The 27,179-nt window shown below is 37.8% G+C and overlaps 1 protein-coding gene across 1 annotated transcript; it reads left to right on the top strand.

Annotated features, from left to right (window-relative positions):
• The first annotated feature begins 1,636 nt into the window (after positions 1-1,636).
• On the top strand, positions 1,637-26,640 carry mfsd2ab (MFSD2 lysolipid transporter A, lysophospholipid b). Its single transcript, XM_028461461.1, has 14 exons — positions 1,637-1,881; positions 6,159-6,284; positions 7,435-7,559; positions 14,564-14,687; positions 16,284-16,362; positions 16,442-16,605; positions 16,710-16,800; positions 18,232-18,350; positions 18,572-18,655; positions 22,367-22,450; positions 22,969-23,081; positions 23,196-23,339; positions 24,709-24,885; positions 24,978-26,640. The coding sequence occupies exons 1-14, from the start codon at positions 1,792-1,794 to the stop codon at positions 25,030-25,032; spliced, it is 1,575 nt and encodes a 524-aa protein (XP_028317262.1). The 5' UTR covers positions 1,637-1,791; the 3' UTR covers positions 25,033-26,640.
• The last annotated feature ends 539 nt before the right edge of the window (positions 26,641-27,179 follow it).

The following is a 27,179-nucleotide window of genomic DNA, read 5'->3' as shown; positions in this document are numbered from 1 at the left end:
TTTGCCTTGCCTCACAGCTTATCATGTATCCATTAGTTTAATCAGGCCATGATTCCTTATCTAACCTCCTGCATGTTGACACACATCGATTTGTCCGAACTGTTGCAGGCTAGCTTCCCTATGTGAGGGAATGCTCTGAACTTGACCGTGCAGTTGGCAAGGTTAGAGTTGAACAATCAGGAACCAGAGCGTCCTGCTCTTTAGATGAATGGGTAAACAAAAAGGGGAACAGGTCGGGTAATAGCGCTGTATTAAAGCCTGTTTGAGCAAAGGGTGTTGTCAGGTGTGTGCGTTAGTACTTGTGTGTGCATGCGCGAGTGAGGTGGACTGAAGAGCGTGTGCGCACAACCAATATATCAATAATGCAAATGTCCATGCATTCCAATCCAAGAGTTTATGCACAGACACACAGATGAGCATTGAGAGCAGCGGTGGCGCGTGTGTGAAGCGAGTGTATAACTGCAGCCTCAACTTGGTGGAATGTGTGCTTAGCTAAACTGGGAACATATATCGAACAGTGCACGCTTTGCAGTGCACGCTTTGCAGTGCACATGGCAACTTCCTGACAAAGACAAGAGTCAGTGAATGTGGGAAGTTTTCAGTTGATTTCCAGCTAGCCACATACACGGGCTCGTGTTATGATGATGGTACCTCATAATAACATTAGAGAGAGAGGCATGATTAATGAAAGTTTATTAAAAAAAAAAACTTCACTAGCGACCCTACTAATGCAATGGTGCTTTTTCAAAAGGAAGATTTTACTTATCGAATGAATCTAATCTTTTACCTTCTTTAAATACACAGAGATATCAATGTTGGTAAATGTACAAGCATAACAAAAATGCATGTTTTTTGCAACACCTGTTATTAATAATAAAAAAAGTAATTGAATTTTAAAACTAATTGAATTACTGGGAAATGCTTGAGGAATCCAAACAAATTAAGCTGTTTATCTATCTATTTATTTATTTACTTTTCAAAAAAAAAAAAAAAAAAAAAAACTACTTCATTCAACCTGCTCTGCTTCAACCTGTCCTTCATCCTCATTTTTCATTTGAGGAAACATTCAACACTTATTTATGATATAAAAAACTTCCCTTTTCCCCATTGTCTGTATTTGGCTGGATTAAAGTGACACAGGTCGGATATACACTGAAAATTAATGGTTATTCTTTGTTAGTAATTCATAGAAACAATGATGATATATTTGGGTCTTAGCTCTAAAATGTTCATATTCTTATCCTGTTGTAAAGATTATACAACGGACTGGCACCCTGTCCAGGGTGTACCCCCACCTGACGCCCAGTGTGAGCCAGAGACAGGCACAACTTACCGACATTCCCGAATTGTCTGAGAATGGAGGTTTGTGACGTTTTGGTGGCTTCTTACGTCACTGTTTAAGTATATTGTTATTAATTATTATCAATCATCAATTATTTTCATAATGTATTCCAATGGATGAACACACACACACACACACACACACACACACACACACACACACACACACACACACACACACACACACACACTCCTGTCTCATCTCGTGGTAGTGACAGTGTGGTGGGCGTGGCTAGGACATGGTGTGAATGGTACGTTAGAGAAGTGGGCGGGGCACTCTAAAATTACTACATCCTCTCTCACTGCCACGGCATCCTCTCTCAGTATTCAAACAGACCGCAAAGGGACAGCAGTCCTCACCACTACAGACTAAAACTTAGACTATTTCATACAACATCGGCTTCGTCACTGAATTAATTCGAGTTGAACCAAGAGGACGGACGGTCTGCGATGGCTAAAGGAGAGGGAGTGGAACAATACTCCAACGCTAGCTTGTTGAATAAATCAGTCAACGCGGATGAAATCAAGTTAGCCAGAAAGGTGAGTTTGAATGTAAATATCCCGCGGGACTCGTTCATTTTTGGTTCATATGTGAGGAAATGTGAAGGTAAAGAGGATTTTCACTGACTCGTGTGAATGAATGGAGGCTGGAGCACACCACCATCGGCTTTACTGACTATTTTAGGTTGGGCGGCCTCGCCTGTTCCTGTGTGTGTGTGTGTGCGCGCGCACTCAGTCGTTACTGCTGCATCTGCACACCATAAATCCCACACATCAAATGTTTCAGACTATTCACAATGTGCAGTATTTTGTCAGACCAACACATTAATTAGCTACCAGTGCCTTTTGAAAGGGGTTGCGTTCAGGCACTGCCACAGGAATCAGCCATCTGGGTGGCACAGCCTCTAATTAAGCGATGAATAGAATGAGATAATAATGTGGCCAAGCCTGTATTTTTTTTTTTTTTATTTGTTAGCTTTTTCCACAGTCGGTAGAGATTAAAAAACTAAAAACTTATTTGTAAAGGGTGTTACCTTTTAATGACAGCACTGTAGAAACCTTTCACTGTTCATTTGTTAAATGAGATTCAGCTGTTTTAAATTATAGAAGTGCTTTAATGCTGCCTTCATGGACCTAACATGCAGTGGACATAGCGTGGGGATGCCATGAGTCGATTGGAAAAAAATAAAATAAAAATAATACAGTGTTAATGCTAGATAGAAAGTTGTAAGAAATGTTTAAAAACACAATTCCCATGTAAAATGTGCAATTAGTTCTTTTTAAAAAAAAAAAATGTCAGTGCAATAAAATCTACGTTTAATGTGAAAAACTAAATAATTAAGCCATGGTGTTCCCGAAGTATAGTGAATGCACCACGAAGCAGCTCCAACGTGACGTGTCACCCTCAGAGAAAGCATGGTTTTCTTTTAAGGGCTGTCTGGGACTGGTAAAAATAAATAATAGTATTTTCTTTTCTTTTTTAAACGTGTTAAATGACTCAAACAAGTTCCCTGCTGTGTATAAAAACCCAGCTGCTACTGGTCAGATGGTTAAAGCATGTTATCAGTTTACAGTAGTGACATATCATCACTGGTAGCACTGATAGCACCAGTGTACAGTAGTAAGAGGACAGTTTTTAAAGTAACATTGACTAAAATACCATAACATGTGTGAATTTGAGGGAAAAAAGAGCTGTAATCTTCATCTATCCTGTATGGGAGTGTTTCCCAAATCGTGTTACCCCATGTACCCCTTCGCCTTTACTTCTTCTGACAAGTACTCCTTAGCTCACGTTGTGCATTTTTTTTTTATGGGCAGTGGCTATCAATACGTAACACGTATCAATATATCAGCGTTCTATTCGTACGCAACACCCCTCATTGGCTAGTTTAACGTGCACCTCGTGACCGAATCTGGCCAATGAGATGCTACGCACTTGTACTTCCGTTTGTATTAATACGTCTACTAGGGGTGAGTATTGCAATACGATACGTGTCGCGATACAATATCATTGCAATATCAAGGTATATCACTTGCGATATTCTACCCAGTTAATATCAAAATGAAACGTATAGATGAAAAATCAAGTAGCTGTATATGTTCATCAGAAAATATCGATCATTCAGAGGACAAATTGAGTCAAATCTATTTGCTTCAAAAACAAATCCGATTTATCATTAGTGTTTTTGCATATTTTCACTATAAAACAAAGAAAATGCAGTTTTACACACTGCCATCATAAAATAATAAAAATAAGCATTGTAGCCACTGTAAGTGAGAACATAAAGGATAAAGTACTCTGAGTTTGCCGACAATTCACAAAAATAAGTATAAATGTATCCTATTGTGTCAGTTTGAACACTGATCTGAACAGATCAAATAATTTCATTTTTTATATCATTTAAAAAAAAAAAAAAAGACGGCACCCAAAAAATTGCGACATATTGTGAAATTGATTTTTTTTTTTTTTTTTTTTTTTTTTCCTACACCCCTAACGTCAACTACGTTACTAACTAACCCTAACCGCACGGAACGTCATCTTTCGACTTCCGGTAACATCATCTTTCGTACCATATGCCATAGAATGCCGGTATATGGATATGTATTACGTAGTAAGAGACATTTCCTTTTTTATTTGTGTCTGCAAATAAACTAAACTCTTTCCTGTGTCTCGTCCAACATTAACCTTGAATTGAGGCGGTTTTATTCATTTATTTCTGATATTTTTGCTCATTTTATAATTTGAACTTCACTTTTTGGTGTTTTTAAAAGAGTTATGCTACAAATTATTGATGGATCCGATAAAAGTCTGTGTGCATGTAAAAAAAAAAAAAAAAGTCTATAATGTTAAAAAATAAACTGACATGTTTCCGTGCACCCCCTGAGAGGTACCCCATACCCCAGTTTGGGAACCACTGCTGTAGGGTAAGAGACATTTAGATTCGACACTTAAAGTGAAGGTGTAGGGTGTCGTTGATATAACCTATCAAATTCCTGTTACATGAACATGACAGTCTGTACTGTCAGCCATACCATTGCTGGTTTAAGACTAGGAGGGGTTGAGACATACTGGTACAACTGGTATAGGAGGGTGACACGCACTGTAAAACCTGTGGGAGAGTTCGTCTCCAGGATCACGAAGACGACGTGGCAATGAACAATAGAGTCCCACTGTTGTATTTGACATCTATTGTGATTGTAATTATATCTTTGCTTCTGTTGTTCTAGTTTCTTATTTCAACCACACACGGTTTTGTCATGGGCAACAAAACCCAGTTGGGTTGGGTTTGTTTGACTGTGGTCACGCTTTAACATACCTGAGCAGGTAAACCTAAACAGCTCATGTTTCCTTAATTGATGTCTGCATGACCTTTATACTTTTACTTAGCAGTGGTCTATACCAGGGGTTCTCAGCTGGTCTCACCCTGGGACCCACATTTTTCCACGGCCATTAAATCACGACCATTTTTTTTTTTTTTTTTTTTTTTTTTTAGAATTCAACCAACCAATATAAGTTTTTCAAAAAAAAAAAACCTGTTGAATACACAAATATATAATATTTTTTTAAAACATAAATCTATGAATTCATGAATTCATGTTGGGTGTGGGATACATATGTATGTGTATATATGCATATGTGTGTATCCATAAAATGAAGAGTCCGTCCTTAAGACTGCTCAACTGTAAAGTGTCTTGAGATACCATTGGTTATGATTTGGTGCTATACAAATAAAAGATTGATTGATTGATATATTTTCCTGTGCAACATGCATTTCACAGCATGCCCGTCAAAAGAAAAGTTTCTTTAAAAATAAAAGGCATATTGAGTATTTATTTATTTTTCACTAGCTGTCCGCGAAGCACCCAGTACAGGTCCGCGACCCACTTTTGGGTCCCGACCCACCAGTTGAGAATCGCTGATCTATACTATTGTAAAGAGTGTTAGAAAAAAAATTGATTCTGCGATATATTGAAAAAAAGAAATGCCCAAATCGATTTTTTAATCATGTTTTTTAATGACATTTTTTTTAATTAATTGCGCTAACATCTACGTAGTCGCTAGGTGTCAGTGAACCACATCAGACCTCGTTAAACTACCTAACGAGTCACGACTCAACGCACTTTAGCTTGGAAGTTGATTGCACTTTATTTTCAGACTGGACACTTTTATAGATGTATGTGGTTACTTTCTTGAATAAAATAATGCACTATCTGACAATCCTACTACTAAGGTGGCGGCACCCTGGCCTTCGGTGTGTTATCATGCCCTCGCTCTGATCGTTGGTCAACAACAGATTTGTGTTGCCATGAGTAGAGCTGGCAATCTGTGCGTTGGGTAACTTGTTGCATCCACAGAGAAAGTTAAAAATGAATGTGTGCTGCCAAACAACTGTTAAACTGCCAATAATTCCTGGTTTCACTGGTGGCTGTCCCAGTGTGCAGCTTTTTTTTGCCAGAACTCACAGAAACTTGGGCTCCTGAGCATTAGGAATTTAAGCCATAGTCCATTTCATCTTAATCATACTCGTGGAAAACTTAAGATTAGGCAGAAATTAAGAAGGTTGCACATCAGGCTGAGAAACACCATTGAGTGCATGTTGCTGTATTACAGGTTATTTATAAACTGCCACTGTCAGTTAAGGAGAAATAAACTGTTTTATAATTACAAGGGCGTGGTTCCGCCAAAGCCTTTAGGGATAGGTTTGCACGAAGATATGCATTTCTTTTTTCTCATACGTGTAACTTTGCACAGATGCATTTTTTTTTTTACACACAATCACGGTTTTTCCCTCTGTTTTTGTCTTTTTCATCCCCAGCGTGAACATGGAAACAGGTTGTCGGTCTGCAGCAAGATATGCTACGCCATTGGTGGAGCCCCGTACCAGATGACAGGATGTGCGTTGGGTTTCTTTCTGCAGATCTACCTGCTGGACGTTGCTCAGGTGTGTGAAAAACTGATCTTCTGTTAAAGCAGAAATGACAGTGACAAGCATTTTTCTCAAAGCTAATGCTTATGTTCTCTGATACTTGGATTAGCCCCGCCCTAACCCATGGCATCATACAGTCAGAGTTAATTTAGTTGACTAAAGCTTTTCGTCATAGCTTTTGTCGACTACATTTGTTTAGGTGACAATAACTAGACTGTGACTAATTTAAAAAAAAAAACCATGTGAACAAAAACCATATAAAATAATAGTGATTTTTTTTTTTTCGTCAACTAATAAAAACAAAAATAATAATTGTCACACGGGATTAAATCCAATCAGAACTCATGCGATCATGTGTTCTTACGCATTGATCGCGTCAAATCTGCCCTAGCACTAATATCCAATATCAGGTTGATCAATAGTCATTGAATAGTATAGTGGACTAAAACTTTACTAAACTATAAATTAAGTTATCCTGATGACTACATTTTGACAAAATAAGATGCATTTTAGTCAAGACTGTGAAGTACTGTATGACTAAAATTGAATCAAAATTAACATTAGACTTCCTGGGCTAATGTGTGACATAGCCCAGAAAAAATGCTGCTTATTCCTAAATTGGAAGTAGGAAATAAAGTTTCTCTTTCACTGTAATTAAGGACTTGATGTTGAATCTTAAAGTCTCATTGGTGAGAAAAAACTTTTGAGTGGGAGGGGCCGAGTTGTACATTGAGAATGGGTTGGATTTAATGAGCTCAGACGTTAATCTGACGGTTCAGGCTGTAAGTCCAAGACCTCCCGCGGTGAAGCTTTGTTCAGCTTCCAAAACTCTTCATTAAGAGTCTATTGGGTGACACAGCATGGCGCGAATTGTACAGTCAAGAGCGAAGTGCTCACCGTGCCAGGCGTCTGCTCTAATGCAGGGTGGACGGGCTCAGCTGCCAAATGGCATTGTAACAGTTTGGATCCTTGTTGTGTGTCTGCCAAACGGTTAGAGAACAGAGGTCAAACGACTCCTTTTACTGTAAATGTCGAGCTTATTGTTGTGTGTGAAAGTTTTACTGCATCAATAATACTTCACAACCTGACACGTGCTGTTAAAGAGTTTGTATACAGACGGGATGTGGCATCATGTCCTAAACGGTGATGTTTTACTCTCCAACAGCTGGATCCCTTCTATGCCTCTATCATATTGTTTGGTGGGCGAGCGTGGGATGCCGTGACGGACCCCACAGTTGGTTTCCTAGTGTCCCGAAGCCCATGGACTCGCATTGGACGGATGCTTCCTTGGTAAGTCTGATGATTCCCCACCTTGACTAGTTCTACCTCCGTTTCTCCTCAGACGATCTTTAACCCTTGTGCACTCCTGTAAAAAAAAACATACCCTTGGACACCTTGTGTACAAAAACGGTCCGTCTCATAAAAGAGCTATAAAAATGTCCTCTGTGAATTTTATTTTTACTTCCACCACATCAGATCTTTTCAACTACTTCAGACCTATCCATAAATATAAAATATATTATAATTTTCAAACCCTTTTTATGTTTGTATGGACTTTTTATAAACAGTAAATATGCAATATTTCCAAAAATGAGGGCCAAAGTGAGATATTTTTGATGAAATAATGATTGTCATTGTGATTAATTGATTTAATGCATTATTATTTTTTTGGCACAAGAACAGTTTTAAAGAAAAAAGATTCACTTGTACACCTTGTATATTTTGCAAGATAGAAATCTAGGCCTTCACTGAAATTTCCCTAAAACTTTATGCAGTGGTCTCTGGTTGGTAGGGGGTCATTACACCTAAAACACATTTTTCCTTTTATTTTGAAGGTAGAGGCTTTGATATATTAGGCATTAATTGAAAACGCATTGTGATGTATCATGATTACAGTATATGATAGGTATGTGGTTACAATGGGGCAAATTTGGTCTTTGCATTTCTCCTTTTCTATACACTTCCAATACACAGGACTTTGGAATTCAGCAAATAAAAATGAAATAATAGTGGCAAAATTTCATACAACTAGCCTTAAAAATGAGCTTAATATTGAGGGGCAAACAAATAAAAACACCGAAATGTCACTTTTGGTCACAAAGATGCTGTTTTCTACAGATTAATTCTTGTCATCCTAGTGACACATTTAATCCCAAGTGATTAAACATGTAATAATGCTTTTTAAAGGAGTGGGGGGAAGGAATTAGCTAATGAGTCACAGCTCATTGTGGAATTCCATTCTTCCAGCTGTACGCGCGCGTCTGTCGATGTTTAGGGGCGGAGTCAGCATCATCTCCTGACTAAGGATTACTATAGGTCACGCTGATGCAACTTTCTCCAGAGCTGATTCTTCTCCGTCCAATCAGCTCTCACTGGCCACACTGTGTGCGTGTGCTTTATGTAAAAGTTCCCAGACCATCTGTGTGAAAATAGGTTTTTCTAGCCTCAACAGATACAAGGCATTCCTGCAAGTCTCAGTTTTACACATTTACACTGATACATTCACAGCTCATTTCTAACTGCTGCTGAGATGAGTGGTTTAATGTGTACTAGGGCTGGGCGATACGGACCAGAACTGATATCTGGAAATTTTTTCTCAAAATAACAATATACGATATAAATCATGATCGATTTAATTCAAATGGAGTCTTACCAGAATTACCATTCAGGGTTAAATTTGCTGATGCAAAATGACACACAAGCACATTTATTAACAAACAGTTGATTCGATCAATTAAGGATGCCTTGATCTGGAATGTCAGACTTCATGTTGTAAAATACAAACATTTTTGGTCAAAAATGTTCAATGTTAAATATTCACAGGTGGCCATGTTGTATTTTCTAATATGGTGATGCCAGTGAAGGTTGCTGTCAAACAGGCATCATATTAAGAATCCCTGAGGTCCAGAACCTGTGAAATGTTGTTTTTAATTTTAATTACGTGACTTTTGGTCGGCGAGTAACAGAAAAACCTATTTTTTGGTGGCCGCCATTTTGAATTGTCCAATATGGTGACCCATTGAGAACTGGCTCCGGATCCCATCATATCTGATGGTAGGTAGCAGGTCAAAAACAGCAAGTATGCCAAATTTCATGCTTGTAGACAAATTTGCACAATTCTTCCCCTAACAGACCAGACTACTATAGGAGACAGCACGTGTGAGTGAGTTCTGTAGTGTGGATGTTTCGGGGAAGGTCTGGGTTAGAACACACTTAGAAATTCATCTAAATGTGATTTTAATGTTTTGAGAATTAGTGAAAGCAGTGACTCTTAAAATTATTATTTTAATACAAAATGAGCTGTGAAAAAAAAAAGAAATATAGATATGGGCAATATTGTAACTCGATATATCTGCCAACCCTAATGTGTGGTGACTATGCGGACCGTAACATTGCTAAGAGCTTTTTTATATTGATTGCATGGTTTCTCACACATGATCTCTCTGCTGACCATTATTACCGTTCTTTGCCTTCACTGCAGACTAATGTATGTAGTTTGTAGCTCACACTGTTATGTCAGCGGCTCACGGTGTTGGGTGTCAGCGGAGCTGCTAGTTTTAGACGTGATTGCCAACGTCGTGTTGTCGCTTAAGACGTCTCAGAGCTGCTGTCCCATGCATAACCTGTTGCATGATGGGTGTGGAAATGGGGACGGTTTAAGTAAAAGCTAAGGAACGACAAAAATGAGACGATAAGTGTCAAAAAGCGCCCCATCAGCAGCTGATTAAATGGTGCTATACCTTGTGAAACGGTCCCGATGGTGTTCCCCTGTGAATGTTTCCTCTGTTGTGCATCCCTCAAGGACAGCGTCAAGGAAATATTGTTCTGTTAAAACATCCAAATCGGCCCACAGGAGAGTAAAAATGACACAGAAAACAAGAATCATCATCTCGTAAATGAAACAACAATATTTTCAGGAGCTCAGTTTTTTGGTGCTATTATCGCATGATCGCAGTCATTTTTAAGGTTAAACTGTTGAAAAAATCTCTAAATTATTACAGAATCTTTCAATTTTCCTCAAATTATTACACATTATTCCCCTTAAATAAATATAAATTGGTCACAAATCTAGGAAATTTAAAGTGAGGACCCTGTTGGGACTATTATATGTCATTTATTGCTTGGATATTGTCGGTTTCTTACATATTTTGTATTATGTATACATACTAGGGCACAATATTACTAATTTTCCCACGTAAAATCTGTGGCCCGCTTAAGATCAAGCTGCTCCGTATTTGGCCCTTGAATTAAAAAGAGTTTGACACGCCTGCTTTAGAGGAAGATATTTTAGTTTTTCCATCAGTCTTTTTTAAAGTTAAAGAACCTGCCACAATTTTTAACATTAAACGATTATGGGAAAAGAATAAGGAAGATAAAAATGAGATCTCCTTCCTTTCCCCAGCTTTATGAATTCTTTACTTGAAATCTGCCTAAAAATGTGAGGTTGGTGGTTTTCCATGACTTCAGGAAGTGATACTTAGGTTTGAATCTCTAAAGTGGGTCATTATAGGATGCTACTTGCTCTCAGTGACATGCTTATCATACATTTGCTGTCAAGGTGTGGGCTTTGGTTTGTGTGGGTGAGGGTGGGGGGTCTGTAGAAGTAGGAAATGGTGGTGGTAGACTGTTGCGTTCACATTACGGCTCATCCAGTAAAGATGAGAGATGAGCAGGAGAGGAGAGGAGGGCGGAGGCTGGACAAAAACTGACGGAGCACTCGCTCCATCTTAACAGCCCTGTGCGTGCTGGGGGAGGGTAACTGGAGACAGGCTCGCTCCTCATTGGTCTAGCCCACAACACACCACCCGTCTCAGCCAATGGCGACGCAGCTCTCACCAGTGAAGGGACATTTAAAGAGCGGCTGAGGAATTTGAAGGGTTACTGGAGTTTATTCAGCAGAATGAGTGTCAGTGTTGCTGCGGTGCTTCCAGTGGGTGGATGAAGGCTTTCTGGTATCTGTAAAATTCAAAGAAATCCCATTTAAACCTTCATGTGAACCACAAAACTGTTAAACAGTTATTAAAAAGTAAAGAAAACTAATGAAATTTTTATTTTATTTACAATAATGAATTAAAAAAATAATGAAAAAAAAAAAAGGAATTTACAAAATATGAAAAGGTTACAAAACCTTTTTTTTTTTCAACCTAAAAAAAAGTTCAATAAATTGTTTCAATGGTTCAGCACTCTGAATGTCTTTATACCAAGGATTTGCTTATTTGCAAACATTAGCCTGTCTGTTAAATGAAGAGATCCTGTGCCTTTATTTTGAAGGGGGCTTGTAAAAATCAATAATGATTGTATTTCTAAAATGCATCATTTAGGTTTTTTTTTTTTTATATAAAAGCCAAGAATACAGTAAAGTAAAACGTGTTTTTGTCTCTTGCATTACTTACTACCTGGTAAATATTTTTACACATATATATATATATAAACAATTTTTCCGATGCCATGCCCAAATATTCATTGTTACATCCTTAAATGAATGTAATATATATGTATATATATTAGATTTGGGTTGAGGCTTGTATGACGTGTCCCAAAGTCAAACCATTTGAGAACCAATGCTTTATTTTATTTCTCCGCCCTTTCACGGCAACAAATAAAAATCACATAATGAAACGCAGACCAAACCTTGATTCACATCCGTAAATTTTTCCAGTAAGGGACAACAATGGCAGCATGCATTGAGAAGAGAATGCAGTTTAGCAGGTGTTGGCACATCTACAGGAACAAAAACGTGCAACAGTCAACTTAATAAAGGTCTTTCACTTATCTGTCTAATAGGATTATTGAATAAGAGAAGAAAGAAAGAACTGTGTTAAAAAAAATGACATAAACCGAGTGGATTGTTCAACTCTGATTAAACATCTGCTTTCACTTGTGTTCCACTCCTGGACACACCTCCTCTCACACTTTAGTCCTTCCTCTGAACAGTTAATCATACCTCAAGCATGAGAAAGCACTTCAGATATCCTCAATAACAGTAAGTGAGCTCTGACTAATGAGTAGCAGGTCTGAGGTGTAGATATTCATTACAGAGATGTGATGTCACACTGAGAGTCGTGCACCTCTCCTCGTGGACCATTGTGATCAGCGTATGACTTCATATCCTGTTTAGTAGTGATTCGGTGGTTTCCAGAAAGATGACAAGAAGGAAATTTCCTCTCCAACATGCTGTGGTATTTCCAACCAATGAAGGTGTGGCTGTACGAGCCCTCTGATTGGTAGATGTAGATCTGACCATCACAAGAGATCCAATGGAAAAGGAGAAGTGTGTGAACATATTTATCTTTTTATATCACTCAGAGCCCCTACACCAGGGTTTTTCAACCTTGGGGATCGGACCCCATGTGGGGTTTCTTGGAATTAAAATGGGGTCGGCTGAAATGTCTAATTAGAGCTGCAACACATGATTATTTTCATAAATTAATAATCGGTCAATAAATTAATCGATTAATCAGATTATTTTTTTTAAATCTATAAAGCACATTTAAACCCTGCTTAAGCTGATTAAATTGAAATAAAAGTGTCACTCACACAAATGCACATGCATGCAAGTCATACACAAACACTGGGGTGTACGTGCACACACACACACACACACACACACAAATACTTGTACGCACACAAACACTCCTGCGTTCACACACACACACACAAATACTCCTGCGTGCACACACAAACCCTCTGCACGTACACACAAGCACTTGCTGTGCTCATACAAAAACGCATTTTTAAAAAAAAATTTTCTTCTTGAAATTAACACATCACACTCAAATAACTAAATATCAAATATATACGTAACTCTCTCAAATAAAGATATCTGAGGGTGGTGCATCTCGTCACTTTGTGCACTAATCCGGCTACTTTGTATTTGTAAAACACTTCAATAAACGCGATTAAAGACGAATTTGAGAAAAAACTATCGGGTTACGGACATTTGTGATATCAAAATGGGGTCACGACCCAAAAAAGGGTGAGAATCTCTGCGCTAATCACTTTATTTATAATGACATCAGGACGTTTTTAGTCAACTAAATGATTTTAGTTGATTAAAATTATTTTTATTTTTATTATTTAACAAAAATATTAATACATTTTTCTTAATTAGTCATTATATAGTTATTGACATTTAAAAAAATATGGTTGACAAAAACTGACATTTTTTTCAAATGATATTTTTCAAACTTCATTTATAATTTTTCTGCCTTAAGAACATTAACACTGAAACATTTCTTACAGGAGTTGAGAACTTGATGGAGTCTGATTGGTAGATGTAGATCTGACCATTAGAAGAGAACCAATTGAAAAGAAGTGTGTGAATTTAGAGCTTTGAAAAAAATGTTTATCTTTTACATCTGCTATTCCAGATCAGAGTCGGAGCACGTCATAAACGTTTTATCACTTTGTTCATGAAAACAGAAACAGAAAATTTAGATTTTGTCTTTTGTCTAAAATGCAACTTAGTTTTAATCATCAGGACTAGTTATAGTCAATGAAATGATTTTAGTCGACTAAAGCTGTTTAAAAATTACAGTTTTGTTTTTCATATTTAATGAAATTATCGATATATTTTGATACAGTTTTCGTTCACATGTATTTTTCAATGTCATAATTCAGTGATTGTCATTTAAAACATGTAGTCAACAAAAACTATGAAATAATTTTTGTTTTACATTTCTTCAAACTATTTATAATTTTCCCACATTAACCACATTGACATTAACACTGAAACATTTCTTACAGGAGTTGAGAACCCTCCCCCTCTCCCAGGTGGCATTTCTGGTTACACTACATCCACACAAACACACCCATATCAAACGGACAAACAAAACTCCACAAAATTAAAATGAATATACACAAATATCAACAAAAAAATACATTTTTATTAACATTCTTGACCTCAAGCATCAGAAAATAAAAGTCCCAACAGTCTGAATATGGGCTATGATGGCAGTCTATGACAAACAGTTTCAGGCAACACAATGAACACTGCGTAATAAACATATTGATAAACAGATGATATGCTGGTATTCTTGAGAGAGAGGGAAAATAATCCTGATACGACCTTCAGTTTCAGCCTGTTTTCTTATGCATGAGAACCAGGAAACAAAGATGAAGTGAGAGAAAGTTGGGCATGGACTGAATGAAAGACACTGTGTTATGCAATGCAAGGCCCCCGTCTCTGGGAATTGTTTTCCAAGCGAGAGAATTTTTCACGCTTTACCGAACTCACGTTTTCATCCACGGATGTTGATGTTGTCGTCGTCTCTTCTCACGCCCCCTCTCTGTAGGATTGTGCTGTCCACCCCTCTGGCTGTGCTTTCCTATTTCCTCATATGGTACGTCCCACCCTTTGAGGATCACAAAGTCATCTGGTACCTTTTCTTCTACTGCCTCTTCCAGAGCCTTCAAACTGTGAGTACCACACTCATGAGAATCAGTAAATGGACACTGCTTCAACAACAACAACACAATAAAACATAGAATACAGTTCACAGTGAATGCTTGTTCTGTTTTGAAGGTATTACAACAGACTATAAGCCATTCAAGACATATTTCTGCTTTTTTTTTCCCCCACATACAGAAAAAACAAACAAAAAATGCACAAATAAACAAACCGAAGAAGGACATGAACTTTAGCTTTCACTAGAAATACTTGTCCTTGTTGCAAAATAATAAACTAAACAATAAAAATAAAAGCCCACCCCTCCCACAGAATCACTTTTTTTATAAATGTACTTTTGATGCAGTTTCAATTGCAGGTTTTTTCCAATATTGTTATCCAAAGATGGTTTCAAAATAAAAGAAAAAAACACATGGGGTAGAAATTAGTTTCAGTCACTCAGAAAAGAAGATTACGTCACACTTTCTTCAGTGGAAATTTTGTTGCGGTTTTCATTCAAAGGCCCATTGTATGTCCTAAATGTTATTTAACATTTATTTACAGTAATATTAATGCTACTGTGACATTTAGTCATGCACTGCAATAAGTGCTTGTAGCAAAATACTAATTTTAAACACCTGTCCACAGAAATTAAAGCAACCAGACTCTAACAAAGTAAAAAAAAAAAAATCAAATACTGAAATCAAATGAATAAACTCATAAAGTTTGAGAGTGTTCAACAGTTCCTTCAGTGCTTGTTTTACGTGTGGGAACAGTTTTGTTGCTCCTTCAGCCATGAATTAATCCCTTTTTGTTAAAATAATTTGAATCATCTTCAGCTTTGTAGGTAAATTATTCATTTTTTTAAACGTCTGTAACAGAAAAGGTTGATTGTCTGAAGGAGGGTTTATGCATCGGAATGAAATAGAATAGAATAGAATGAAATAGAATAGAATAGAGTACACCTTTAGTAATCCCCAGATGGGAAATTCACATTTGCAGCAACACAGTATGAGAGTAAGAATCAAAATAAATACTAACATAGGATGATGGGGTCAGTTACCAGTTACTGAAGCATGTGTGTTGACTAGAATCAGAATCCTTATATTTGTCTATATTTATACATACGGTCCATATAAAATAAATTATGGAAAATGACGACAAAAGTTCACAGAAAGACTAAATAAAAAAAACAAATGTTTTAGCAAACCCACAGTACGAACAAACAAGCAAAACGACAACAGAAATAAAGAAATTACTTCAAAAAAAGCAAAATGACAACATAAATACATAATATGACTCCGATCATAACACGCAAGACAACACCAAACATACACAAAATGACAGAAAAACATTATAAAATAAAAAATGGACGAGATTTAAGGTGTGGAATCCCTTAATAAATAAAATAATAAAACAGGGAAGGAGCCAGATTATGTAAACGCCTAAAATTGTTTTAGGATTACAAGAGCTAATAAAGCTCTTCTCTAGCACCAGGCAATGATCCAATGATGGTCTGTCCCTGTTTGAAGACCACCGCTATAATGCCATGATGTGCAACATTTCTTCCTGTGAAAGAGTCGTTTTAGTGCTTCTAAACTCAGGTTCTGCTCTTTGTTTCCCATCAGTGCTTCCATGTTCCATACTCCGCTCTCACTATGTTCATCAGCTCTGAGCAGAAAGAGAGGGACTCAGCCACAGCGTACAGTAAGTACCGTACACGGCCTTCTTTATCTGGCAGAAAAGTCCTCTGGTGCGTTCGTCTTTAATGGATTGTCTTTCCTAGGGATGACGGTGGAGGTGTTGGGGACCGTCCTCGGCACGGCTATCCAGGGTCAGATCGTGGGGATGGCTAACGCTCCCTGTTTGCCGGGACCCGGGGACGTCGCTAACCACTCTTATATTGGTGCATTCAATCAAACGGAACCCGGTATTTCTCTGGATCACACGGTAAATGCACGAATGCAAGGTTTCGATATTAAAAGTTCATGTTTGATGTCCAGATTTAAAAATATGGATGGTGTTGTCTGACTGTAGACATTATCTTCTTACAGAAAAACGCCTACATGATTGCATCTGGGATCATCGGCCTCATTTACGTCCTGTGTGCCATCGTTTTATTCTTTGGAGTGAAGGAACAAAAAGGTGAGTTTTGTTTTTTTTTTTTGTTAATCCATGTCTGGGGTTTATCTGATTTATAAATGAGTTCTCAGTTGTTGAGCTTCATCTTTCTGATTGAGATAGACCAGACATGTGCAACTGGTGGCCCCCAAAGTACACGAACAAAATTGCAGAAAAACACAGAAAACAAAAATTTGAAAATATTAAAAGAATACAAAAAATTACAACATACAGTAACAGACAAGAAAAACACAGAAAACACTACAAAAATGTAAACAGTAATACACAAAACAACAAAATTACTCAAAAAATATACACATTTCCAGGAAATGACAACAAAAGTACACAAAAAATGACTCAGAAAACCCACAGTACGAACAACAAGCAAAACGACAACAGAAATAAATTTAAAAAAAACATAAATTTTACAGGAAAAATACACAAGGACAACAGAAATGCACAAAATGCAATCACAACAAGCAAGACAACAACAAACAGACACAGAATGACAAAAAACACACTATACACACAACAAAAACTCTTAGTTGTGTCCTGTGTTAAAGCTCAGATCGGTCATTACTCTAAATGCTGACATGAATGTTGATAATGTGGCCCTTTGATCAAACAAACACATTTTTGTGGCCCTCGTTGTGATAGAAGTTGCCCACCTCTGAGATAGACGTTCCTTTCATGTGACCGAGCCATCGCTGACGTTTACTAGTCTGGTCCAATGAGGACACAAAGGTGTGGCTTGTGCTGCTGTGGTCTGACTGTGACCAGTGATGGGACTACTTAGACATGTCTGTGCAGGGGGAGGGGGAGGGGGAGGGGGAGGGGGGTTGAGCTGCTACTGCTGAAAACGCTCCAGTTGAGAACTTGATGAAATGTGTAAAAATGGGGTTTAAGTTATATTAAGAAATATCATGATTTTTCATCATGTGTTTATCGTATCAATCCAAAAACGTCCTAATAGATTTTTTAAAATTACGGTTTTTATCCAAAAAAATAATAATTTAATTGCGCTAACGTATGCATAGCATGTAAACGCCCCTTCACTAGGTGTCAGTGAACCACATCAGACCTTGTTAAACTGTGTAGCTCCTCAATGGAAGTTGATTATACTTTATTTTCATAAAACATACTGATAGCTTTTATAAATGTATGTGGTTACTTAGAACTTAACAGACTCAGAATCTGTTGTAGAGGCAAAAGTTACAGTTTGGTAGACATGCCACTTGTTTTTGATATTTTAATTACAGTTAGTTACCATTTACTTGTTCTCACAAGTTTAAAAAAAATGAAATAAATTGTATTTACTTCCATTTTGTACTTGTAATGGTGAAACTTCTAATTATTGATATTGTGATGTAACGGTATATTGTATTGGTTAGTATCAGAACATATCGTATCGTCAGTTTGATGGAAATACACACCCCTTCTTTTTATGCCTTTCAGAATCTTGCCGTCCCAGGTCGGAGCCCATGTCCTTTGTTCAGGGGATTAAACTGGTGATGGGTCACGGTCCGTATGTCAAACTGGTCATGGTCTTCCTTTTTACATCACTGGCTTTCATGGTGAGTAAAAAGCTGATTCATGTTTATTCGTATTGTATATTTACTATAATTAGTCAGAATGTATTTACTGATTTATTCCCAGTCAGTCCTCCTCAGGCTGCACAGTGTTTGCTCTTAAGCTGCCAAGTTCCTGCAGTGCTCCTGTTTTTGCCAGTTGGGCCTCCTGGCTCTGTTTGTTTGTGCGTCTGACTCAGGGACACTGTGTGTTTCTACTCCTGCAGCTCCTGGAGGGAAACTTTGCCCTGTTCTGCAGTTCCACGCTGGGATTCAGGAACGACTTCCAGAACATTCTGCTGGTTATCATGGTGAGTGTACTCGCAGGTTTGGTGCTTTCTCGTGCCTTAAAGGGGCAGTATTATGAAAAATGTACTTTATAATGGTTTTGCTATATGTGATATACATCCCTTTAGCCTCATTCAAAGGGCCAATGTTGAAAATGTTCTGTTTCCTCCCTCCCTTGTTATTCCACATTTCTCCTCTTGACAATCCTGACTCCTCCTCCGCTATATAAGAATATGAGCTCCTCCCTCTCAAACTACCTCACAGGCAAAACAAACACTGCGGTTGAATATAGAATATACATTATACTTTATTGTCATGTATGTAAAGCTACATACATGACGTGAGTTCTCTGCATTTAACCCCTCCCTGAGGAGCAGTGGACAGCAACAGCATAGCAGTTAGGGTTATTATAAAGGACTGATCAACATCCCACAGTGATGGACCAGGGAGCTTAGAACCAGTTTGCCTTTGATTACAAGCCCTTAACCACTAATCCCTTTATCCACAAATGATATCTTTACAATCAGTATATAGATTATCCAAAGTGCGGCGTGAGCGCTCACAACCATTTTCCATTTTTAGTAGCAGTTACATCGCCTTTGACATGATCTGACGTGTTTGTGACCCAATGCGATGCAGTGGTTGGACAAAACAGTGAACTATCATCTTAAATGGACTATCCCTGTGGTTAGAAGATGTGAGGATGACAAGAAAGTGACTTAGCAGCTTAACACTCCGGTGAGTGTTTGAAACAGCTGACTCGGATGACAGTTTACTCCGCTGCTGCTGCCACACACACCCTGAAGCAGCGTTTGTCAGACTCACAATCATACTCGCTGCTTAAACAGTGTTTTACTGTAATGTGCAGGTTTTTATTTTGGCTGAAAACAATATCAAGACTGTGTGAATAGTAAAAGAAAATCACTATGGTGACGATCTCCCTCTCCAGGAGTGAGGTATGAAGTCTGCATCTCCAGACACGCCCACTCATGCATGTGCATGAAGGCCCCAAAACAGCCTTTTTATAGAAATGTCAAAGTGACTTTTCAGAGGCTAAAACTCCAGAAAACAGGCGAGTTTGGGAAAATAACCTCATACTATTTTGTTGGGTTTCTTAGAACAAATGGAGATGATGGCATCATACTGGACCTTTAAAGGCCATGAGGCTCATCCCATAGAGAACCAGGAGCAGTTTGTTTCTAAGGGACAGCTGAAGTTGTTAGATTCCTGCGCAGACAAAAGCTTTCCCTCCCAACGGAGAAGCATAAATTGTTTGTAATCACAAGACCACTCACTGTAGGGGGGTCATAAAGCCTGGCTCTTGGCTGACAGCTCCGACGTTGAGTTTTGTCTCTGATTTTGCCTGAATGTCGTCTCATTCCCACGGCGAGCAGAGGAGCCACTCACATCAAAGACTCACTGTGTGGTTACACTTTAGATCAGACTGGTATTATCCCCATTAATCCTCACCTCCTCTCACTGTAGTGGAGAAAGTACAGGTTACCTGGGTCAATGAGATCACATGCTTTGAGCCTGTACTTTATGGAAAGGATTACGAAGTTATGACCGAATCAAAAAAGACAAAGTTAGAAAAAACATTTTAATTCCAGGGAAATGTCTCTTTTGAAGTTTTTCCAGCATCAGTGACGATTGATCTTAATCCTCATCTTCACTGAATAGACTGGAGTCATCAGACCTCATTAGGTAGAGGTGAACACTGTAAACTTTTCTTTTTTTAGCCGTGTAGTGAGAAGTGGATGAGACAAAAGGCCCTGTGTGTCCTCACAGCTCATGTGTTGGAGAGCGAGCTGTACAGGACATTGTCTCTGTCTTCACTGGACAACAAGCTCTAGTTTTTGGAAGTCGTGGATGTTGCATCAGCAGCACAGGAGGGACTTTTACCCTTCTTTTCAACATTGGATCTACAACAAAAAAACTTAAGCATCAACAACAGGTTGTAATGGAAAACTAGCTAAGCTTACATGTAGAATTTCAGCAATTTTTTTTAGCATCTTACATTGAAGTAGGGCTGCTCGATTATAGAAAAAATAATGAGTACGATTATTTCAGTCATAATTAAAATCACGATTATTCGTCAACCAAAAATGTATTTTTTTTTTTTTTTCAAAACAATGTTAAATAAATTCTTTAAACATAAATAAAATCCTTCAAACACTAAAATCAAGTATGTACACTTTTGCACAAAACTAAAAATATTATTTGAATGCAAATGAATAAAAAGATGCACAGTATCAATTTAAATATTATTCAAGTATGTTCCCTTTTGTAAACAAATGCAATGCACTGCTACGGACACTTGTAAATTGCCACAGAATTGTAGCATTTAAATGACAAAGAATTCAAGGGAATTGCAAATGTATGTTCACTGTCGTATGAAACGCATACTGTATGTTCACTTTTGTAAACAAATGTAATACTGCTTTAGCCTTGCTTGTTTACAAAGCATTTTTGATGCGTTAGCAATAACTTTCCTCGTGTTGGCCTGCAGGCTAGCTTTAGCTTTGAGAGGGGCGGGGTGAAGGGGAGGAGCTTGCATGCGCGTAAATTAAACAACTCAAAGTTAGTATTAATAATCATTTTTTTCTCGTGTGTGCCAAGCTTTAGTCTTTGTAAATATCCTAAATCTTAGAAGTTTGTTTTATTTAGCAAATGAAACATGTAAAATTAAATATATACTGTATATATTTTTAATCATAATTTTTTCTTGATTATTGTTTTGTAATCGTTGAGTGTAATAATCGAAATTGTAATCGAATTTTGATTAATTGCACAGCCTTACATTGAGGCAAAAGGTCTCAACACTGATATTTAATATCTTTCCTGTTTTTAAATATGTTTACTGGAGGGATGTTGCCAACACTGTGCAAACTTTTGTTTCACTACCTGAATGCTTTTCTGTGCTTAAGGGCTGTTTGACTCTGTGTATGATGCATCATGTCTTGTAAGAATCTGCTAATATTTTCTGACAATAGTTTTTCTTCCCAGAACTGCTCCAACATGTTTTATTCAAACATATTGCCTGTGGGCTTAAAAAATACACACATGCTCATGGCTTGGTTTTAGCATGCTAGGTGCACAAATATAGAAATCAAAGGGTCATCCGGAAGTATTAATGCACAGATCTGGAAAGACACAAAAAAAAGTCCTTTTTTTTTAATAAAAATAAATTTAAAAAAACTGAATTTGATTCAAAAGGTTTTGTTGAATCAATAAACATAAAATGTATTCATTTGCACCATGTTTGAAGTGCCCATTTTAGGGGACTATTATCATATCCATGGAAAAACATGGTTAAATAATAGTTAATCAGAGGTCAAACCGATGTGACCCTAGAGTGACACCCCATTACATCATGAATTCTGAACGGCATCTAGCCATAATTAGTTTTTGTGAAGCACTGCCGAAGCCATATTGTCTTCCATTGTCACTGTTGTGTTTGTCTGTTCATCTGCATTATCCCTCTGATGGCTTTTGGTCTTTTCTGTTGCATAACGTAGATTATTACTGTTCTTTGTCTGGCGTGCATTAGAATAAAGGGAACTTGAGTTGGATTTTGTGAAATTAACGATGCAGGCTAAAGCTGTCCTTACATAGTGACAGCTTTAGCAAATATGACAAAAAGTCACTTTTATAAGAGTTGCAGACTGCACCTTTAATTAGAATTGTGGCTGATGGCAGCTTAGGTTAACAGTGAATGTGTCTTTCTGTCACAGCTGTCTGCTACACTGGCGATCCCGTTCTGGCAGTGGTTCCTGACGCGCTTTGGGAAGAAGACGGCGGTTTACACCGGCTCCTTGGTGAGACCCACAACCACATGATACCTAGCATACCATGCCGACACTCATAATGGTTCACTTCAAGTGGAGAATCAAAAGTCAAATAGGAATTTAAAGCAGTGGTTCTCAAAATGTTTTGGCTCACAGTGGCTCACACTTTCTTTAACTTTTGAATTTAATTACGGACCAAGACTGACTCTTGTATTATCAGTTTTTGTTCAAATCAAGATCATTTCTATCATTTTGTGTGTTTTTAGTGTCATTTTGTGTATTTTTGTTTGTCTGTTCTTTTTAATATTAAGTATTTTTTTTCTCATTTTTTGCGTTTTTGTCGTCGTTTTTGTGTGTTGTTGGTATTATTTAAATTATTCTCTGTGTGTTTTTTGTGTTGTTTCGTATGTTTCTCTGTTATTTTTGTGTATTTTCTCTCATTTAATGTGTCTTTGTTGTCATTAGTTAGTGGGTATGTTTTGTATGTTTATAATCAAAAATATGATAGAGAACATGCATTAAAAGTGTAATGTCTCCTCTCTGTGCAGTCTGTGGTTCCCTTCATGATCCTGGTGGTGTGCATCAAGAGTAACCTCATTGTCACCTACATCTGCTCCTTCGCTGCTGGAGTTGGAGTGGCTGCAGCCTTCCTGTTGCCTTGGTAAATAAAACCCAAACAGTTCAGACTTTTTCTCAGCACGCTGTTTCCATTTTCCTTTTGCCAGGAAAAAAAAACACAAAGATGATATTTTTTTTTGTTGTTGTGCTCGTGCAGGTCAATGTTGCCCGACGTCGTCGACGACTTCCAAGTGCAAAACCCCAACTCTACAGGCCATGAGGCTCTCTTCTACTCCTTTTACGTTTTCTTCACCAAGTTCGCCTCCGGAGTGTCTCTCGGCATCTCCACTCTCAGTTTAGAGTAAGAGCTCAAAGCAGTGTCAAGCACACACACAACTCTTCTTTGCAGGGTTTGTCCACAGCAGTGGGTCGAAGTATAGGCCTAAATGAGGCCAAGGCAAATCAAACCACGGCAGTCATTTCATTTTCTACAGATTTTTTGATGTAACTAAAGTCATTTTCAAGGATTTGTCATTGCTTTTTCTCATAATGTTTAATCATTCTACTGGTTATCATCCCTACCTGATGCCTGATAGCCAATAAAAACAAAGTGGAAGATGTGCAAACTGTAAATGGGACTGAGACAACGATTAAAAGCCTTTTATGAGAGGGAGAGAGTTAATCATGATGCCATGGAAGTGGTCTTGGGTGAAATCCTATAAAGAATATTCCTACTAGGCTTGTGACTATTATAACATTAATTCTTGCTTCCTTTTCTCACCCCGTGTTATTTTATCAAGAAAAATTATCAGTTTGTTGAAAAATATTGAATAGGGTAACAACAGAGGCAGGAAACATCATGAATGATTTAGTCATAGGATTGAGTGATGATGATATTTTTAAAATTTCGTGTCAGTATGCAGAAGTCTATGCACAACACTTCCAGACTGAGAATAATAATAGGAATTTTGGTATATTATTGTAAATATTATCATTATTATTAATAATAATAATAGTAGTAGTGGTTTCAGAAAAAACAGCTGCTTTTATCTTCAGTAATGTGAATAGACTGCTGTGCCTCAGCACCTGAATGTAAAAGAGCAACAGTTGGTGTCTGAACAGGTTTTGATGTTCAAGGGTCAAATATACTCAGTAGTTCTCTTAAATTTACACTTGACTTTTCTAAATGTACAAGTTTGATTCATTTTATTTAATTTTTTAAATAAGCAACATTTTCTGGTAATAATAGACTGGCCTTTAACAAAGCCTAAGCCTTTAAAGTTAAATGGTTCAAACTCTAAATTTTTCAGTCTTTAAAAAAGCAAAAACAAATGCCTATAACACCTTTATTAAATGTCACTGTTTCAGAATAAACAAAATCTTGTGCAATAACTCAGGTTCAGTGTTGTCACCAGTTCACAAGTTGCAAATAATCATGATTAATTTTCAACGAATTAGATATCAGATAGAATTATTGAACCTTTATTTGATTCACACCTATTTTCTATACTGAGCTATTTATTTATATTTGAGGGGCATTTCTGTCCTAACATTGAATGCAAAAACTTTAACGCATTTTTGTCATTTTTATAAAGCATTTCTTTAAGTTGATTATAAACCTAAAAAATCTGTGCACTTTACTTTGTGTTTGTGTGTGAATTCTAGACTGTGTGATGCATGTCACTCCTGAGCCTGTTTTCTGTTGGATAATCGCTTTCTTTCTCTCTCAGCTTTGCAGGCTACATCAGTCGAGGCTGCTCACAACCAGAAGAAGTCGCCCTCACTTTAAAAATGCTGGTCTCGGCCGCCCCCGTAATTCTCATCATAATCGGCCTGTGCATACTCTACTCGTATCCCATCGACGAGGAGCGGAGGCAAGGCAACCGTAAACTCCTCCAGGAACAGAGGTACGGCTGGGAACAGAACAGAGAGGCTCTCCTGTGTGCTTTCACTGCCACTCTGTCACCTTTAACTTCTTTCTTTCTTCTACTCCCCGCAGGGACAACGAGGCAGATTCAGAAACAGAATCCACAGAACTGGCCAACGTGGTCTAGGGCATTCTTGGCAAACCCGCGGACCAATCGGGTGATTGAATGGCCCATTGTTGCACTGGACGGGACCACCGACGTGGGCTCGTTGGATCTTAAACACACTGCCTTGTCCAGTCACTGCTGCTCTTCCCCCCCGTCGAAACTTGATTTACTTTAGTTTCGGCTCCGATAAGGCGTCCTGGCGGGAGAGCACCGGGCTTTCCGTGACGTTCTGTTCTCCCGCTGTGTTCAGTCCGACCTTCGAAAAGCCTTACGAGTCTTTTTAAGTATTGCGGGAATTCCTTTTTATTTTGAAAGGTCTGCGTGTTCTACGTTTGATATTGCACAAAGCTATGAAGTGTGTCAAGGTCTACATTATTGGTGCTACTCACTGAAGCTGAGCACTGTTTATCTTTGTACATACCACCACAGCCAACATCCATGACCGTGAGCACTGCGATGAGAACAATGTTTTAAACAAAAAACAAAACAAAACAGTAAAGTCGCCTTAATTCCCGCGTGTCGCTTAGATCTTCACCTTACAACAGTTGGTGTGGTTTTTGGTTGTGTGCGAGTGTAAGGTTTTTTTTTTTTTCCCTTCAAATTCTACTCGCAGTTTACAGAAAGCCATCAGCCAATCACTTTCCATCCTGTGGGTGGAGTTTGTACACTGAAACCACAAGCCCTTTATTTGACAGGTCAGCGACTGAAAACATCTCAGCAAAGTGCCGCTACATACTTGGTGCCATCGTTATTTAAGTATTTATTTGTTAGGGTTTTACTGTTTTTGTTTTTTCTGCAGAAATGTGTGCTTCCCGAGTATTTAAGTTTGTATGAGAGTTGTTGAAACTGAGTTCCAAGTTTAAAACTGATAAAAAATGGGGATGTAGACCTTTAAAAAAACAAATACAAACATACACTCACTTTTTAATGCATGTTGCTACCGTGTCTGCTCGTTTTGTGTAAGCATTTAAATAGAAAGAAAAGGGAAGCAAACAGAGGATGTGTGTTGCATTTTGGGGCTTCATTTTTTTCTTTGTAAATACGAACCTTTGTGTTTATTAAAGACACAGTCAGCACACCGTGATCATCTCAGTCATGGAATGACTGACCTCTTTCATATCTATGGATATGGAATCGTGTACATGCAGTTTCATATGTTATACATACGGTTACAACTTTGACATTGTTTCTGACAACCAAGTTGCCGATGTTGAAATGATTTCTTTTAAGTGCTTTTTTTTTTTTTGTTTTTTTGTCAGTCCTCTCCCATCTTAAAGGATTATACTTCTATGTGCCAACATTGTCTCACATTAACCCTGATCTAACTGCACATTCTGTAAATCTCCTCTTTTTACTTTTCCAGCCAATGACAGGCTTATCTTGTGACCCTGAGGCTGTAGCCAAATGTGTGAGCTTTAATCCCTACAGGGACACACACACACATGCCTTGTGTACTTGCCTCGTGTGCATATGTATATACTGTAAATGTGAAAAACCTGTAAATATCTTTGGTATTTGTGGTTTCAAGTGAAATAAACGATGTACTGTAGTTATTTATGAGGAAAAATGTTGCTTTTTGGGAAAAAAAAAGTTGTTAATAAAGGTTAATTGATGCTTGTACTGTGAAAATGTTGGCATTTATTTGAGATTATTAATTTTTTATGTTAAGGTTTAATTTATTCAGACAACTGTTCTTTAGGAAATCTACTTTAATCTCCTGACATGTTTTGACTGTCAAAGCCGGCTCGCACATTAGACAGTATAGACATACATGCTAAGGGCGCCGTGGCCTAAGTGGGGGTTGCTGGAAAATTGGGAATAACTTCCCCTTAAATATGATCATATTAAAACTAGTTATTACTATCAAGTCCTAAAATGGAAAAGGTGTCAACATAAATATTTAACAAGAAACTTGGTCATTGGGGGAAAAATCAGGAGAAGCTGGGTCACGTACTCTGAAAAGGATGATCGCTTGCACTGCTTCTGTTGCAAAATGTTTTCTAAAAGACTTCACAAATTGAATATGGAAGGATTAAAGGACTGGAAAAATGCAAACCATTTGCTCAAGGTTCATGAAAGATAGCCAGGAGCACAATGCTAACATGGAAAGACATGGAGGTCCGTTTCTCAAAAGGGATGACAGTTGACAGACAGGAGATGGCACTTTG

The sequence above is a fragment of the Gouania willdenowi genome, chromosome 11 (genome assembly GCF_900634775.1).
Source record: "Gouania willdenowi chromosome 11, fGouWil2.1, whole genome shotgun sequence".
Classification (NCBI taxonomy): Eukaryota; Metazoa; Chordata; class Actinopteri; order Blenniiformes; family Gobiesocidae; genus Gouania; species Gouania willdenowi.
This window is presented reverse-complemented; position numbering and strand designations above follow the sequence as displayed.

Coding starts and splice junctions, on each gene's coding strand:
- mfsd2ab (XM_028461461.1), top strand. CDS start 1,792: ATGGCTAAAGGAGAGGGAGTGGAACAATACTCCAACGCTAGCTTGTTG. Junction 1,882..6,158: donor AAATCAAGTTAGCCAGAAAG/GTGAGTTTGAAT, acceptor TTTCATCCCCAG/CGTGAACATGGAAACAGGTT. Junction 16,363..16,441: donor GGACTCAGCCACAGCGTACA/GTAAGTACCGTA, acceptor TGTCTTTCCTAG/GGATGACGGTGGAGGTGTTG.